At 25.6% G+C, this 20,302-nt stretch overlaps 1 protein-coding gene across 1 annotated transcript in view; it reads left to right on the top strand.

The window, feature by feature from the left end:
• Positions 1–1,535: 1,535 nt before the first annotated feature.
• Positions 1,536–20,302, top strand: part of ush (Zinc finger protein ush) — a 510,998-nt gene continuing 492,231 nt past the window's right edge. The window contains exon 1 of the mRNA XM_075356944.1: positions 1,536–1,773. Coding sequence (XP_075213059.1) covers positions 1,734–1,773 — 40 coding nt within the window. The 5' untranslated portion in view covers positions 1,536–1,733. The remainder of the gene's footprint in view (positions 1,774–20,302) is intronic.

Raw genomic sequence — 20,302 nt, forward strand, 5'->3', positions numbered from 1 at the left:
ACTACACAATTAACTAAGACTAACCAAAATAATAATTCAAATAACGGAATGTTGTTTTGCAGGCACAATAATTTTTGTACATATAACAACGATATATTAACATTGTGTACAAATAAACAATACCAAGTCGTTATCTTATCTGTAAGTCGTACAGTCCAACACAGGTTACAATTTTACAAAATTATTTATCTACGATATTAATTAATATGGTGATTTAAACGATATTGCATTATAATTTTATATAAATCCGCGAGAAATAAACAAAAAAAAAAAAAAAAAAACTGCGTCGCGCAAAACAAAAAGACTGAATTTCTTTCTCTGAGAGTAATGATGTTCATTATGCCACTATGTTCAAAAGAGTTAAGATGCCGTACAAACGAAGGGAATGAAAAGCGTAAAGATTCAGCCCTGCAAACAATTTTTTAGGGCTGAATATTAGTGGTATTTGGGAAGGGCTGGCACGCTAATATGTAGCAGAATATTCGACCCGATGAAAGAGGCGACGAAAAAACCATTCTACTCCAAACTTTTCATAGAAAGCCTGTCATAGGAATATTTTTTCCTATATTGAATTGTATCTCGTATCAAGTTGCATGCAAACTTAAAGTTTTGACTCCTAACGTATAGGTGAACGTATCGTCAAGTTTCGATGTTTTTTTATTAATTTTATTGTGTATAATAACATTCTGACTTGCCTAAATGATTTTTTTAAACATTAAGATAAATTAAATGAAGATAATTAAGGCGGTAAATTTTCTTTAAGCTATCTGTATAAAGCAATTACTTCGTTAATATTTATCAGATTATACTCTTACTATTATTATTGTTGTTATCTATTATTGTTATTGTTATTATGATTATGTTAGATGATCGACCATTCGGTTATTTATTTAATTATTAATGATGTTTAATAAGGCATTTGACTGATCTATTAAAGATTATAAAAATAACTCTTAACTTCTCTTCTATCATGATTTTAAATGCTAATAGAATTTTAAGCGATATGTTATTGTGATAACAGAAGTTTATTTTGATGTCAATTATGGTAATAGTTTAGTTGATGTACCCGTTATGAACGCTGAACGTAATTAAGTGTATGTGAGTGCGCGCGCGCGGGCGGGCATGTAGGGAGGTAAATTACGCGTATATCTTTGTATTAATATTTCTATATTCATCTTGCTCTTATGTTTCTCTCCTTTTTTAACCACCCCGATGCATAATCAAACGATATTAATCTGTCTGCCGTTTATTATAATAGAATGGGATACAACAGTATTAAAAAGTAATTGTCTGAAATGAGTACAAAACCAATTTATTTGTAAAGTGTGTACGGCTAGATTCGTTCCGTTGGAACTCTGTAATGCATGTCGAATGGTGCCGATATAATGATTACCGATCTTGATAGATAACAGACGTCAGTCACATGTTGTTTATCAGAGTAGAAGTGGGGATGAACGAAACATAGAGTGTTGTGGTGGGGGTAAACAGCGCCTCATGTGACGAGCCGCCAGTGTCTCTCACGGCGTGTTCGCGGCAGTACTGTATGTTAATCCTCTTTATTGTTTTAATACGAATTTTCAAAACTGTTTTCTTTTATTATTAAAACATTACTTTTTTTTAGTGAAGTGTCAGTGTTATGTGGTTATACGTACACTTATGTAATGGTATATCTTAATAGACTGTGACCACTTTATTGGCGTTTCACAGAATGCTTACCTGAATACGGAGATAACATGTCACGCCGAAAACAGAGTAATCCAAAACCACTTAAAGGTAATCATAACAGATATAAAAAGCAATATTGTTGTTAATTTAGTTTATTTTTTTATCTTTATTATTAAGTGTTACGAAAGTTTTTGGTTAGTTTACATCACGTTTACAAATTTATAAGCGCTTCTTCAAAGTGACATTCGTAAATGCATTAAACGATTATTTTGAATCAACTATTAACTCCCTCAAAGTTTATTTTTACTCATGATACTTAATCAACACGATACATACTTAAAGATATGCTTTAATTACATTATTATTACAATTTGTGGGGTAACATGTTTATTTATATCCGATTGTTATAGGCATACATCGTTTACTTTTTTAAAGATAATTTTAAAACAACTAGTAGCAATAAGATGTGGTACTTTGAAAAGTTTTCTTTTTTTAAAGAAGATTTAGGTTATTTTATTAAGTCAACATATGTTAACAGGGAGATGTCTGTTTCTTTTGTGTTGGCAACAAACTGAAGTCAAATATCTTAAATAAAATTTTAAGTTGACAGTAATTATTAAAACTTTACAGTTTTTTGTTAAGTTTTAATCTGTTTGTTGTGCGTTTATAAAAATTAAGTAAGGGATGTTTTTGTGAATAAAACATTTGTTAATTTAGTTTAATTTGTGCTAAATAATTTTGTAATTAAACTAATGTAAGTCGTTTTATCTAGAGTAATTATTATAAATGTTTAACAATAAAAATATTAGTTATTCAGCTTTTTAAAACTGTAATTAACAATTACATATTTGAATTATCTTCTGTGATAATACTAATAATAATTTTAATACAGTAGGAAAATGAACAAAAAATCGGTAAATTTGTAAATATTTTATCCTGTTTTTATTTTTATACCTTTTAATTATTTTAGCACAACATTTAACTTTTCTTTTTTAGTCGAACAAGATTTTTAGCAACGATCCTGTAATCTTTTTTTTTAAATTTAATTGTTTACGTGTTATGTAAAGAGAAACTATAATTATATTAAAAATTAGTTCTGTTTAGAATACGGGTATTTCTTTCTCAATGTAGCGCTATCGCTGGTTTGTAATAAAAATTAAAATACCTAGGAATGATCAAAGTGTAAAAAAACTTGTTTTTTTTTTGTTAACAGAGCATTTATTTTAGAAATAAAATAAACTGAAAAGGGGAAAGTATTTTGACTTATTTTCGTAGAGGTACACACGACAATCGTTTTATCAAGATTAATCGTTAATAATTGGTCTAGTTAACCAACTAGTTAACTCTTGAAACTAAAAAAATGGTGTTTAAAAAAATTGAATTCTGAATTTATAGAACAAAATTAAAGAATGATTATTGTAAAATTTACCTACAAAAAAATTTTATGTTAATAATGTGTTGTTATTAGGAAGTTTGTGTTTTGTGAATGGTGGGGGACGAAAGCTCAGACAATTTGTGTATTTCTATGTTTATATTTGATGAAAGTGTCAATATTTATATTTGATTTTGGATTTATATTTGTCGTCCTTGGATATTTGTTTAAGTTCGCTTATCTGACGTTTCCAGATTTATGGTATTATCATTATTATTTTAAATGCATCATTATTTAGACTTTTGAAAAAAACTTTTGTTAACTCTGATCTGTTACGTTTACGGTGTTTATGTTTTTTATTTTATTTTAACCAATTTTTCGTTTTGAGTAGAATTTCTTTAACGAAAGCTTGTAAAATTAATTTGTTAATTATTATTTATAAATGGAATATTAGAGGTTCTGAAGTAAATAACTCCATTTATTATTATCTAAATTAAATTTGTTATTCTATGTAATATTAATGCTAAAGTTATTTAAAATAAGCATTTTGTTTTAATTGTCTTTATTTTATTTTAATTTTTTTACTCTTCAATAAAACAAATATGGTTATACAACTTGAATTTTTAGAATAATTTATAAGTAAATTATCCATAACGTTAATTTTTATAAAAATCATTAATTATGTTATAATTTCTAATCTTAATATAAATAAACTGAGTAGTTTAATTTTGTTAATATAAAAAAAAGAAAATAGATTAGAAATTTAAATATCTGTGACTAATAAAGATTGTGAGTTGGATTTCCGGAATATTATTAATTTCAATAGTCTTTTATCATTAAAACAAATCATTAATGTAAGTTATTTAACGGAAGTTTACAGAAAGGGTGGTGAATACAGAATATTTCTGGTATTTAGTTTACGATATAAGATTCGATTGTGCAAGACAATATGAAACTGCCGTTCGATAAACCAAAATTTAAATAAAAATATATATTTAAATAAAATAAATAATAACCAAAACCGCAGACTTCTGCTTTTATATAAAAACATAACAATAAAAAAAATAAAAAGTGAATGGTAGCTATAAATCAAGATAATATTTAGAAGTTTACAAAACGCGAAACTCTGAAAGAGATTTTTCCGCAATGGTTGACGACTAACTTTTGCGTAAATGACAATCTATTCTAGAGTATAAAATAATATTAGATTGTGATGCATGAATTAATCTAAAAATTATTTATATTTTTAGATAATCAATAAAATTGAATAATTTATTAATAATTGATAAAATTATTAAAGTGAATTCTTTGTTTGTTATTAAAAATTGTGTGAAATTTCCATTTACCGTTAATCTTGGTTATAAAATAATATTTTTTAAATAGTAGTGATTGAAATTTACTTTTTTTTTAATTGAATAAAATATTAATTTTTGTTTGTTTTGTCATAATGAGTAAAATTCATTAAGTTACCTACATTAATTTAATAAAATATTATTTTAAATATCCAGAATTTTACATTTTAAGAAAAAAAAAATTTTAAATAGAGGTTCAATAAACTGACTATCTAATAATTATTATATAATATATATATATATATATATATATCCCATAAAAAAGCATGGTGGGTTGGTTTATTTGCTGAATGTGCTCATATTTTTATTTTGAATTAAGCGCACGAACGATTTATACTTCTTGGTAAAATTATCTAAAATTATATTTGTGCTTCGGGGATAAAAAAGGAAAACGTGGGGTTAGAACTGTGTTAAAAAATCACAACTCAAGAAACAGCTAAAAACGTTCAGGATTTTGAAACTTTTCGTTGTAAATGGTTTATTGTTACTACGCTAAATTCATAAACTTCATCATAGCTATAAATGGCAAAAACACCTAACAAAGTCATGTGTAATGAAACATAAACCATGTAAAATTTTCGCGGCGGGCTGTAGGCCTAACTTTTTCTAGTGTATATATATATATATATATATATATATAATACTATAAATATATAAAAAACTATATATATATAAATTTATAAATATATATATAAACAAACAAAAATCGAGATTAGTGTGGCATTAAGAATCGTAAAGCATTCGAACTTATACTGCTTTTGTATTTAATAAAATGGATAAAGATCCTGTAAATATAAACTTCTGAAACACTGTTAGATCCAGTATCTCTGGTGGATTTTTATTATTTTGAAAAACAGTATGGTACATTGTAGAAAAAAATTTATTATATCGTTTATTGGATGACTTAATTGACGTAAAACGTGGTAGTTATCTTCTATAAAAATAAGCCAAGAAATTTTTTGGTTAGAATTACTATTACAAATTACTGCTTTTTCAAATTTTGGACTTCCAAATTTAATTTCTTATTTGTTTTCTTAAATCAAAACATTATTATAAAAAAAAATAATTTCTTGAATTTTTTTATTGAGCATTAAAATATCAAATAGTTAAATTTACATTAAATATGAAAAAAAACGACTTTAAATAAAAGTAATACAGAATATAACGAATTGCATTTGAGATAAGTAAGCTTTTTTTGAGATAAATAAAATTCTTTGTATAATCGGATTAAATTATTGATACTTTAGGGCTAAACTAATAAGAGCTCAACTTTTTTTTTTTATATTTCTTTTGAGAAATGAAATCTTAAGCTGATTGAATAAAATTTAGTCGTAACGGACTTTGAAAAAATAGTCTATATTGAATCAGTTCGATATCAGAAGGAGCAAGTAGATTTATTTGTTCATTCTATTTTCCAGTCGGTATTTTACTATTTGCTGGGCGTTTTTCAACTTAATAAGTTTTATCTAGAAAAAATTCCGATTTATTTCACCGACTTCATTTTCAGCATAAATATGAAATATAATTTTATATAATTCAATTCAATACAGTCATTAACTGTTGGTAATTTAATTGTGGTAAAAGGAGAAGCACAGGTGTAATTTTCGTTTTTTTATTTAATTATTTTTTTATGTAAAAAAATCACTTAATAAGGTATCTGAATATTTATTAATTAATATATTGTTTATTTTATTATTAATTGTAGGGAGAATAGTTTAAAAAAAATTTACTGCAAAAAAATTAAACTAAGCGCAGCCTACTTTATAAAATTAATTTCTAGCGTTATTGTATTTTGAATGGATATTCATGTCATGATTGTGACCTGCTCGATAAATTATTATTTCTTAATACAATTTTTAAATAAAAATTTACCCAACCTATTTGATAAATACCACCACTTTGTAACTACGCCAAGCATTATCCAAATAAAATCATGTCCGGAAGAGTTCTATTGTTATAATTTGAAAAATTCCTATTTTAACAAATTTTAAACGATAAAATTATAATTCTTTTTTTAATGATTTTTATTAACATTAAATTGAATAAAACTTGCAAGTTGCTTAAATAAATAATTATTTGTAAAAAAAAAATGATAACTCAAAATATGATCTGCCGAATTTACAAAAATAATATATGAAATTCCTCTGATTATAAATAAATAATATTTATTACAAATATAACAACTGATTTTTATAATAAAATAAAATTAGCCTAATAATTTATATGTGATCACTCCTCTTTTAATCAGCTTAGTAATAAAGCGTAACTATTACACAAAACAGAACCAAATTTGAAATGTAACAGAGGATTTTTTAATTTTTACTGGACATCAAATCGTTGTGAATTATCCATGTTAAAGCTTCTTTAGTCAGATATGTTCACCTATAATCGAAAACAGTTTGATTGAAATAAAATGACTCTATTTTTTCATTTAGTTTGGTTTGTCATAAAAATAATTTTATATAATTTTTACCGGTAAACGGTATCGACAGAAATATTATTTATATTTTTGTTAGGCAAGGAATTATTTTACATTCTAATGTAATTAATGTTTAAAAAGTTAATACAAGTTTAAAATTATCGTTTATAAATCTAATATTTTTATGAATAGTTTTGTAAAATTTTTAATACCAGAGCAAGTTTAAATTTTATAAAAGAAGGTGGTAATATTTTCATGTAGGCTAATAATGATGAATATTAAAACTATAAAATTATTATTTAACATATCCCAGGAAGAAATTTACGCCCTTAATCGGTTGGAGGAAGTTTATTTACCGACCAATTTTCCTAAAATCTTATATGAAAAAATGAAAAAAAAATATACCATAAAATATCAGAATTTAAACATAATAGTTTAAAATGTAATAAAAGTCTTGTTATCAATAAATTATGGAGTCGGGGAAAAAACAAAACAAGATGAACACTTAAACTGAAACGTATTCTCAGATATTGACTGATAACACAAATGAAAAAATTACACGAAAAAAATACTTAAAACTATTTCTTAAGTTTTGAACCATTATTTTCCACGACCATCTTTAAGTTCTCGTCAATATTTAGATTATTTAACGCACTTACATAAAATGAATTCACGTGTATCAACAAATGGTTCTACAAAAAAAATCATAAATAATTAAATTTGACTATCTAAATGGTCAATCTCAAAGTTTATTATCCCATTCAAATTCACTGGTAGACGATCCATCATTTAACAATCATTTTATAGTTTTAGTATAATTTTTTATAAATTTGGTCAGCTGTTTATCATCTGAATCATCCATGATATCGCAATAGAAATCAGATGATTTTAGTAATTAAAGTGTTTGAAATTTGAAGTTTTATTTTGAAAAATTGGCATCTTATTGGTAATCTAGAGAAAGAATGTTATCTATCTATAACCGAGAAAAGCAGAACCCCATCATCGGAAACAGTTTTATCTGTACCCCAATCACTTTAACCGATAGTATCTATCTAGCCTGTTGACCATAACGATTGTCGTCTTTCTTCCTGGAAATTATCTCTCACAACGATAATAAGTCACATAGGCTATTTGTAAATATACTCTACGGTCCGTAAAAAGTTGTACACCTGACATTTATTACCTTAAAACAGAAAGAATAAGAATTACGACAGACCGGGATACTGGTGTATGAAACAGAGCAATGAATTAAGAAGTTTCAAAATTTAATAGCGTACTGTTTCTGTATATATTTAGCCTCGATCCTTTCTTTGTAACGACGTCCTGTATAAGAGCATCGTCACAGAGTGTCTCTTTTAAATATTTCACTAAGTTGGTTTCTTATTTAAAAACAAATTTTGGTTTTCTGGTCCAATTTAAAGCAACTGTTTGATATATCAGTTACTGCTTATTACTTAGTTATTCATAATTTTTTTTTTACAAATATTGTAGTCTCGATCACAGTAAATTTAGTTACTGGTGATTTTTATATTAAATCTTGTATAAATATCAACGGTTATACCATTTCGGTATAATTTGATCAAATTGTTATGATTTAATTGAATAAATATGTTTTTTATTTCTAATATTTGTCCCTGTATCCCACTTTCAAACGATGAACAATGTTCCATTTCTTTTGGTTCAAAATAGTAGTGAAATAGTAGTTTAAATTTCTAAATATTTTCTACGTCCTCTATTGTCAATTACTTCATGTATTCTAATTTTTGTGGTAACGAATATTTTTTATTATCTAAACAACCTTCTGAAACTAAATTATCAAATGTTTTTCAAGATTTAGACTACCAAATTAGTGTAATTACTTTCTTTTTAAAAGTTACATCTCAGATCTTTTAGTCTAAGAACATAAAAATTTCTTGTTTGTCAACTTTTATTTATAACTCCTTATTTCGTGAGATTTTTTCTCTACGGTTTTCCTATTGCTCGTAATTCCCTCTGATAAACCACTAACTTCCATAAAAATATTTCTTCTAATTCTTAAATCTGAGTTTGATACGGGTATACCGGATTCAAAGAGTTTTTTTTTGGTAGCCTACCTAAATGAATTTTCTAGAAATATGATTTATCAAGCGTGCTTTTTCGATCAAAGAAATGAATAAAATAAAAGAGTTTAAATATATCAAACAAGATATATATATATATGTGTGTGTGGGGGCGCGTGTGTGTATTTACATTATAAAATAAAAATACACGGAAAAAATCCCTTGTTGAATTCCTAAATTTACAGATTTTGTCAGTATACAAATAGAAAGAGTGAATTAGCTAATACAATAAAGTATCGAATAAAAGGATGCCTGCTGCGTTAGCCGTAACATGTTAGTAACTTAATAAGTTTAAGCTGCCTGTCGCTTCATTTTATTTTTCTATATTACCGGACATTTCTTAAGAGAATTTAGGAAATTTTTATTTCAGCCGTTTAGTCTTTCGGAGGTAACGAGCGAATTAATTCACTTAAATAATTTAGATATACATACAAATTACAAATTCTGTTAAAACTAAGCTCTTTTTGATGTTCCAGTCACATTTAAAGAAGAAATTTTAAAAATATATGTCTACATGCATTTTATCAGTAATTTAAATATGTTATAAATATTTCCTCTATGTTGTTTTTAATTTACGTTAAAGTATATGCAGTTATTTATTAAATTAAAGCTGTTTAGTTTCAAACTTATGATTGGCATTTTTTTAAATATTTTTCATGGGTTGTTTTATGAAACAAGATTCAGTGCAGTATAAAAAGTTTTTAAATTCTTCTTCACATTGTTGTTTTCATTCTATACAAAAGGGAACTGATAATTTTATGAAATATTTTTATATTAGCCTAACTATTTTTACTTTTCCAGCTGTTATGTACATAGCAAAAGAAAAATTGTTGCTATCTGTGCAGAAATGAACTACTCTGATTTTTGTATTTAACATTTTTGAATACAAAGTATTAAAAATAGTACTTATAATACAAAGTTTAGAAGTACTTATTCTTGGTTACAGAATCATGTTTGTATTTATTAGTTGCTATTTTACTTTATATCCTTCGGTCAACCTAAAATCTTGAAACTTAGCATGAAAGTAAGTATATTTGAAGGATTAATTGTTCAAAATTTTTGAAAAACTCTGATGTAGGCAATGTAACTTGAAGGGGCAAATCTTATTAATATCTAACTCGCACTTGGTTGGTTAGTTTAAAGAATTATATTTTAAGAAAACCATTGGACAAAATTAAAAATATTTATTATTTTTAAATGCAAACCTTTTATCCTTAAAATTTTTATTTTTGTAAATTGTTCTAGCTTATATAAACTATCATATAATTATCGACTGGAGGTTTTTTATATTATTTTTTTCTAAATGAAGTTTTATCAGCATGGAAAAAAATTTCTATCTTATCAGATGTTTAAGGATAACTATTGTTCTGAAACGTATTTCTTTATAAAAGTATTTTGTTTCTTCTACATATCGATTTGATATATTTTAATTATTAAATTAAATATTATTTGTTCAGGATTAATTTTAAAAACGTAGATTTTGAAAATCAGGCTTTACAAAATCCCCACCTGTAAAATTATTATTTCTATAAAAATGTTTAATTTTTTTACCGTTTAACATACTATATCGTGGATACCCATGTTTCTTTGGTAGTTGGGTTTCAATTAATCACACTTCTCAAGATTGGTCGACCTGAGACTGTACAAGACTATACTTATTTTACAAGAAAACATAAAATTAAATTTTATTCGTTGATTGTTTTACTTTTCTATCTCAATCACAGGACCAGAAAATAAATTAAAAATATTTAAAAAAATTATTTTTCGGTCAAAATAATGTTATTTGTTTTTAAATAAATTTCATACCACTTTAAGACAAATATCATTACCACCACGGTAAAGAATTTCTGCTAATGTTACACTTTTAGAACAGGTTTAAAGATTATTACAGAGCTTTATGTGTGTGTGTGTGTATGCGCGCGCGTGTGTGTAAGAATATAACTTAATAACAATTTTCGTAGAAGGGTTAAATTCTAACTGTGGAAATTCTTGGAATTTCCCATAGATAGGGCTTCACCAGTATCATTTCTAGATTTTTTTTTAATATAAACATATATAAACCTGTTATTTAAAACTACGCAAGAGAATTTACCGGATCATTAGGACACAGATTACCTTTGTTTTAAGAAGTATTTTCAATGGAAAGTTAATGATTAGACCTGCCGTGAAGTACTCATTACTATCTAAAAAAATAATATTTGTTAACGCCACTTAAAATAAGTTGTACTGTTGTTAATTTATCATAATAGTAATATCAAGATAATAAATGGATTAAATTATAGAATTATTTCATTCATGTTTCCAAAATATTAGTTACTTTTTTATTAATATTGTTGTTGTTATTATTATTATGCGACTGTCATAATTTGTGGCTTTGTTTATTGCAATAACCGATGTATTATATTATTCACCGATAAGGTAACATTGTAATTTTATAAAATTATTAATTAAATAAAAATAATTATATGCATTTATTAATTAATTTATTGATGTTAATTATAAGCTGTGAGTATGAGTATTAACATTTATTATGATCTGTGAGAATATTTATTTTTTTATATTTACTGACGTAGTATTGTTAAATGTTAATTTAAATTAATTATTGTGATTAAAATTATAAATAAAATTTCCGGTTTATTATTATAATATAGATTAATTATTATGCATAAAGATTATTCCGGTTTTATCAACTGTAATCTATAAAAACTGTAAACTGTAATCTATAGTTTTATTTATTTTTTGAAAAAATTATTTTAAATTCGAATAATCGATGTTACGGTTGAATTTAAAAAAAAAATATATATTTATACATGAATCTATTTTTATGATTGTTGTTATTATTTTCTACTATACTACGTTCTACCCTCAGAAGTTCTGCACAGTACTAGTAAATAATTTTTGAAAAATTTCAATAAGGATTCCTTTTTAATGTGTATATTTGCGATATACGAGTAATTTACTTAAGTTTCCAAAAAAATGTAATCGATTTAAATAAAAATTTGAAACAGAATAAAACATTTATAAGTGAATTCTTAGCTATCGGAAAACGTAACTAAAATGATTATTTTTAAGGTTGTTTCTATTTGTGGAAGATATAGTATGAATAGAACATAGAAGAAGAGCATATTTCATTAAATTTGTTTTCTTTTTTTCCCCCTGAGTAGTGTTCGTTATTTTTATTATAATGTTATATATAACATAAATGTTGAAAACAAGTTGAAAATACGGTAAAATGTATTTCCTATAAATATGTTAAGCTAATTTTTGGAAATATGTGTTTATGACAAAAAAAGAACATATAGGTTTATGGAGGCCATTAAACATTACATGATGTAAGCTGTCGTATGATAATCTTTTTAGCAGCAGTTTTACAAAAAATTATCTTTAGAGAATTTAGAATTTTTCTGAAATCATATTTCATTTTCTAAAAAATAAAAAGGCAGGTTAAACAAAATGTTAAATAAAATCATGAGGGAACTTTTAAATTTTCTTAGATTACACTTTTTTTCTCTCCGAATGGTTCACCTTGGAATGCTTATTTATGTGGGATTATTTCTTTTTTTTTCTATCTGCCCAGTAATTGTTTCTGATATCTTTCCTTCGTTCTTTAGAAATTTCAATTTTTGCATTTTGGCGCTTCTTGGAACCTTTTATTTTCATCTTTTAATATTCTCTTTAAAATGTCTCTTTCTAATTTCTTCAGTTATCTTCAGTTCTTGTAGGTCTTCTTGAACTTTTGTGAACCATTTGTCTTTAGTTCTTTTTACTTTGGAAGAAATCAAAAATTTGTTTAGTCACTATACTCTTATTCATTTTACATAAATGGGATTAGAATGCAATTCTTCTTCTCCTTATCGTATCTGATAGTTTTTCAATTTTAGTATAACGTTTGTTATTTGAATTAATTTTATTTGATTATTTTGAAATTTAGAACCTAAATTTTTTTCTATAATTTTCCTTTATTTTTTTAAAGATTTTCTGGTAGACCTTTGTTGCACAGTCTTAGGAATTTTACCGCATAGAGTGATTCCGGTTTTATTACAGTTTTATAGTATCGAAATATTGTGTTCCATGTTAAGGATTGTTTGTTATATGTGTTTTTCGGTAGCTGAAAAGGTAATTCCATGTTATTAGCTCTAACTGTTAACACTTTTTTATTTAAAAAATTCCAACTGATCCATTCTTCGTAATATTTGAAATTGTCCACTCGCTATTATTTATTATTTATAAAATAAATATTGCAGCCGACTTTTACTGCGCTTTTTATATTGTGTAAAACGATGAATCAATTAGTTATGAAAATAGCAGAAAACCGTACGAATTCTGTAATAACATAATCGTAAATATGCTTAAGAGTTAATTTTTTATTTCATTATTTAAAAAAAAAAATAAAGATTTAATTGACCTATACTAGTCACTAATAGAAATTAGATGAGAGCTTGAAATGTTGATCATAAAAATTTCAATTTCTTTTTTTATTGTTGAATTAATATTTAATTCATTTTTATAAATGTAATAGCATGTAGCCGCTTTGCTTTTGTCTTTTTTCTCTACCAATTATGATCAATTTATCTATAAACGTTCGAGTAATTTAAATTTATTTAAAATTGGATATCTACATTAGTTTTTTTATACATTTTATTTATTCATCAAAATAAGCCATTTTATTGCTTAAAAAAATGATTTTTTCTTGTTAAAAAAATTAATTTCTAAAAAATTACCCTTTTTTATCTTTTATAACAATTTCTATTTGATAGTATTACCCATTTCTGTTTTAAATATTTAAAGTCCATTTTTAGAGCACTTTGATTTGATATTCGAATATCAGATTCTACTATATTTGATTTTCAAATAGTATATATCGGTTTTTGTTTGGTATAAAATAATTTTACCAGCCGTCTTTGTATTTTCTCCAAATTGTCATATACTGGTATTCAGTTTTTTACGAAATTAAAAAGATTTGTTTGATAATTATTACATAAAAATCGTTGTAGGCATTGTGGAATTAATGTGAGAAAACAAGAAACATACCAAACAAATCCATAACCGTTCTATTACAATAGTTTGGTTGTTAGATGGTCGGATTGTTAATCATTTGATTTTGTTTCTATATAACCTGTACCAGATTTTAATTAATTTTTCATGTACCTTTGATTATTATCGTTTAATTCTACAAAATTATTTTATTTTATTAGAATCAGAGATAAGGAAGTTTTATTTGGGAGTTTTGATTACAATATCAGGCTATTTTTTTTCTCTATACTGCAATAATAAAGTAATTTTGCGAATCAATTTATTATTTTTTTAATAATTATTTTTATTTTTATTTTAAATGGCATTACCAAAAAAAATGGCTATCATGTGGACAATACGGTAAATAAATTCACGTAAATTTACGGATAATTTATTAAAAAAGAAAATGATTTTAAAAAAAAGAAAGTTAACAATTATCGTTGAATTTATATTAATCAATTTAATTAAATTACCTTGCATTCAAAAGTTAAGGATGAAACTCAGTTAATCAAGTGTAATTAAATTAAAAATAGCATAAACATAACATCGTTTAAATTCTAAATACTATTAGGAACTATTTGTGTAGTTCATGTATCTGCATTAAATATTATCAGTCTTAAACATTATTATTTATTGTGGTTCTTCTTTTTAGGATTAATTAATTTTGATTAATAAATTAGATAAAAATAAATTATACATGAATTATTTTTATACTGTCTTCTATATCTTAATATTTTAAATAAAAATATCTTGCATATCGCGAATTGATCAAAATAATTCTTTTTAAAACTTTTTTAATACGGTATTAATACGGTGAAGTCGCCATTAACAATTCTTATCAAAATTAATATGTATTAATATTAAATTAAGCAGTAAGTAGTTTTTTCTTTGTAAATACTGTTTAAAATTAAAAGATACAAATATTGTTTGTATATATAGAAAGAAAGAGAGAGAGCGAGAGAGAGAGCGATAGAAAGAACAATTTTGTGTGTGTATGAGGGGAGAGAGACAGACCTTGTAGGCCTCTTATTAAAACACTGAGTGAGCAGTTTAATAATAGATATGATGGGTTTTTTAAGTTAAATTTTGTTATCTTGAATCGCTGTAATTATTAATTTGATTTCTGGCTGCGATACTGTTGTTCTGTTTGATTTCTCTTGTGGATAAATATTTTCTTTCTTATAGTAATTATAATTATACATTATATTTGCTATCATAAAAAAAAATTGTTGGTTAAAATATTTGTTGTGTCATAAAAAAAAACATTTTTTATGTGAAAATTATTACATTTTTTTTTTTAGTTATGAAAATTATTATTATTTAGTAGCATCTAATAAATTTAATAGTACTATAATGTATTTTTTTTAATACTTTGTAATACATAGTTAGAATGGTAGAATAAAAGATCTTTTTTCATTGAAATCTTAGAATGACAACTTTTAGAATTTTATGTAGGCGTTGTATAAAATCACGTTTCCTTCTGTTATGTGAACAGTTATACGCTGGATATCAAATAACAGAATTCTTAGTTCGTTTGTTATTACTTTTTTGTCATCATCCGTACACTTTATACTTATAAATATATATATAGTTTAAATTTATAGTTTAATTTATATAGTTTAAATTTACGGGTAATTTATTTCTTCATTAAAAAATTAAAGTGATTAAATTTAAAAATGATAAGAGATTACTGCTGATAAAGTAAATATTTGTAACAATTTTTTTTTCTTTTTGTAAATATAAAAAAATCATCCATATTTGTAAAGTTAGTTAATTTAAATAATATTTTATGATTAAAAGATTCCCCGTCACTATCTGCAATTAATTAAATGAATTGTCCACTGAATGTACTTTTAGATTGATGATAATGATATCTATTTTAATCAGCGTTTGTCAAAACATCTAAATAAATAACTATTTATTTGTAAATATCTCTTGCCAGTATTAATGTGGAATATACTATGTAAAGCGGAATACGTATAATTACTTTCCCGTCTAGCTCTATAACACAGCTATAGTTCTAGAATGGAAAGAATTGTAATCGGTCCAATTTGGGCATATGCGGTTTTCACAGGATCTTGACGTTTTGACACCTAAGGAACTCAAAAAACCAGATAGAAATTTTCCGGATGTTCGTATGTACTTGTTGTATATGTTCGGTGTCGCCCTCTGAATCACCTATATCTCCAGAGCTACTGGAGCGATTTTTATCAAACTTGGTTAGATTACTTCTGTATATGTGACATTGATGCCATTAAATTTTCAACTTAAAAAGACAAGGGGCTGAGGCTGTAGTACAAGGTCACCTTCAGTATCTCGAGATTTCGCCTAATTAAGGTCTCATTTTTCTTAGGCAACATTTTTTAACAATTAAAAAATAATATTTACAAAAAAAAAGTTTTGCAAACTCTAACCTCCACTTCAAAAAATGCTCTAAATAAACTAGTAGCTAAGTCGGTATACTGCATCAATATTACCCCTTATCACCACAAGAAGCGCTAGTATAGCACTAACGTACAGCTGTTATAGTCGTCTGCTAATGTTGCGACGTCGAAGGTGAGGGGTAGAATTAAATAAATTAATAATATTTGAAGTGTAAAAAAGTATTTGAAGTGGCCGCTAATTCCGTCACACCTGCGTGAATGAAATACGGTATGCGCGCACGCGCTTTACTTAGAATCATTGAATTAAATAAACAAAAAAATACTGTATTTAAATAAAATGTTAAATATTTTTAATTAAGGTGTGCGCGCGCGCGTGTAAGTTGTTCATCAGGAAAAAAGCCGCGTGACGGGAAAGTCCTGCAACTGTGTTGTCAGCCGTTTTTATTATTTTTAAGATTGGAATTAATTTTCTGAACTTATATATATATATATATATAAGTTCAGCGATAAACTAACTACGCTATAAATTATAATGACCGCATTACATTTTTTCCAAGTAGTTTGAAGCTTAATAATTGCTTTATAATAGTAGTTACAAGTTTTAGTTTGGCATTCTTTTTAATTTCATAAAATTTTTTTCATTACCAACACAATACCATTTAATTATTTAAAATTTTGTCATAAAACAAGGTGAACCAAAGAAACATATCCTTTTTGACTATTATTTAATTTTACTTGGTTTTTCTCACTTTCTTCACCGAATTGGGCGTCTTTAAACCAACGGTTTTACAGTTTTCGGCTATTTTCTGTGGAATTTAAAAAAAATTAAATGAACTTTTATGTTTGTTTTTTATAAGTAATTAAGTACAGCAATGAAAAACGATCATTATTAACATCGCGGATGAATTAATAGTTATTGATACATTATGATAAAATATTTCACCTAGTGCGGGTGTACAGTAGCTCTCGTAAAGAAATTATTAGCTGGTGAATTGTGTTATAAACATCAGCCTGCAATAGTAAGGTTGTTAGGCTGTTTTTGGGTGATATATTTTTTTCATCACAGCTTTTAATGAGAATTATATAGGACATTTTTTTCGTGAAATATATTTTATCCTCATAGTAATAACGATTTTTTAAATTACAAGACTATTCATATTTTCTTATTTAGGATCTCAAAATGAAACTACCACTGTTTTATTTTTATATAAAAATTAAAATTTCAGACTGAAATAGCTGTGACGTGGAAAAAACTGATTATTAAAAAAGTGTTGTTTCAAAAAAACCCAAGTTGGACGAGGAAAATAAGAAAAGATTTGTTATAATGCATTTAATTGCGTCGTTTTAGAAAATTAATTTTTCATAAGGACAAAAATTCGGGATGGTTAAAATTTTAAAAAGAGTACTTCAGTTTTGTGATGAAAAATTTCATTAATTGAATGATATTTCAATAGGTAGTTGAAATTAAGTAAAAAAAAGTCCGCGATTTTTTTTTTTATTATGAAAAAATGAAGCTATAATTACAAACTTAACAACAAAAACAGAACGCGATTAATATAATTTTAATTACCGAGCTGAATTATGTTTGGATTAATAGCTTCCTTGGAATATTTTGGTGGTTGGGGACTATGGATAAAATTATTGAGTATAACTTGTGAACAAATGTTCTCAAACCTTTGAAAATGTACTAAATAATGAACGTATTACTGATTTTATAACATTTACTTCGAAACGCATAAAGTAAATGGGAGAATATAGACATGGTTTTCGAAAATAAAATTTCTTACAGAATATCAGCAATGGTGTATTTTCAGCAATACAGTATAAAAAACTGTAACCCACCGGGTTGGTCTAGTGGTGAACGCGTCTTCCCAAATCAGCTGATTTGGAAGGCGAGAGTTCCAGCGTTCAAGTCCTAGTAAAGCCAGTTATTTTTACACGGATTTGAATACTAGATCGTGGATACCGGTGTTCTTTGGTGGGTTGGGTTTCAATTAACCACACATCTCAGGCAGGAATGGTCGAACTGAGAATGTACAAGACTTACTACACTTCATTTACACTCATACATATCATCCTCATTCATTTTCTGAAGAATTATCTAAACGGTAGTTACCGAAGGCTAAACAGGAAAGAAAGAAAGTATAAAAAACTATACTAGTAGTTTTGTCATCTGCTAATTTATTATTTTGTTAACATCCACAAGTAAAAAATTGAAGATAAACATTTGCAGTAGTGTCCTTTCAAAAAACGTATTATTTTTCAAAATCTTGATTCCCGAACTTTTTTATACATCTGTCATTTTCTTTATAGAGTAATTCTATAATATTGATATACATGTGATTTTGCAGTTATAAAGATGCAGACTTGTACAGTATAATGCTAGGATTCTGCTTAACTTTATAAAAAAAAAACATACTGATACTGAATAAGGAGAGAAATGAAATTCCCATAATGTAAAATATTTAAAAAAATATAACTTTAATATGTTATGGTGTACGTCTCTTCGCGGACTACATTTTGTCAAGTTTTAAACAGATTTAATTCTAAATAGGAAAAAAATAGCGTTTTGATAAAAGTTAATGATAATGTTTTAATGCATCAACAACCATTAAAAGAAAATCAGACCTTATTGTAAAAGAAAAATCACAGATTATAATCTACTACCTTGATTAAACTTAGGTAAATCTGGGTCACAGATAAACACAATAAATGTATAAACTGCATGTATACATACGTTTAATTCATATCGTTAAAAAATTCATTCATTTCGTTATAATAATTAAAAGTAAAATAAAAAATTATTTAATTCGTTATCTAATTTAATTATAAAAATTTGTTTATTTAGTTTGATTATTAAAATTATACGTAAAATAATTATTATATAATATTTAATATTAAATAAAATGTTTTATTAATATTATTTATTTTATTCAGATGATAGTGCGATTATGTATAGTATGAATTACGACAAGAATGGAAAGTGTGCTATTTCACGGTGATAAAAAAGGATTTACTCAAACACTTAACTGAAAGATTTAAGACAACTGCAGAAAAACCTTGATTGAAGCTGCATTACAAAGTAAATAGTTAATGAATAGAAAAGAGAAGTGGTTATAAACCTTATTAATCCTTAGAAAAAAAAAATTGTAATAATGAAGAGATATTGAAAGATAAATAAATAAATTAAATGGGCGCAGAATAAAATTGCTATTTTGAAGATGTTAATTAGGTATATTAAACGAGTGTAAGGAAAATTAACGTTTGTCTAATTAGTATTACGTATTTAAAAACTAGTCAATGAGTAATATTTTTTACTCTAGAAGGAACTGTTTTAATTTAATACTAAATACTGTAAATTAATCTAAGACCTTTGAACTCTTCAAGTAATTTATTAAAAATATAAATTGAATTATAATAAGGTTCTCTGTGACAAAGGTTTTTACAACATGAAAATAGATGTTTTGTGATTTCATATAAGTAATTATTCTGTTAGGATAAATAATTAAAATATAAAACCCACTTACCAACAATCTTTTAATGCTTCCTAGTGCTTTCGGAAACGAATTCCATCTTCAGGGACTTAACATTTTTTTTTTTATTAACTAAAACTTGTCATGAGTAGAATAGTTTCGTAAAGCGTGTAAAATATATAAAGGTGGTCGTCATTTATTAAAATTGCGTCGACTTTATAATCATACCAACGGGCCATGTCTAATAAAATTATTAATTATTATTTTTCTTTAAAGATTAAATCTTTTTTCAGAAGCGGTTGCAAACTTGCAGATAGAATGGAAAAAAATGCTAGAATTTATAATTTACCCAAAAAAGTGTCTGTACCAAAGAAAGGTTTGACAGTCCATTTTAAATCTTAAAAACACGGTCTGAAGTAGTCCCTAGTTTTATTAGTATTTTTTATATGCAGAAATATATTCTAATAATGGATTTTTGATTACGTGACAAGGTTGGTTATCGATTAAGCTGTTTCAAAAACGAAA

Source organism: Lycorma delicatula, chromosome 2, assembly GCF_047948215.1.
Source record: "Lycorma delicatula isolate Av1 chromosome 2, ASM4794821v1, whole genome shotgun sequence".
NCBI classification, from domain to species: Eukaryota; Metazoa; Arthropoda; class Insecta; order Hemiptera; family Fulgoridae; genus Lycorma; species Lycorma delicatula.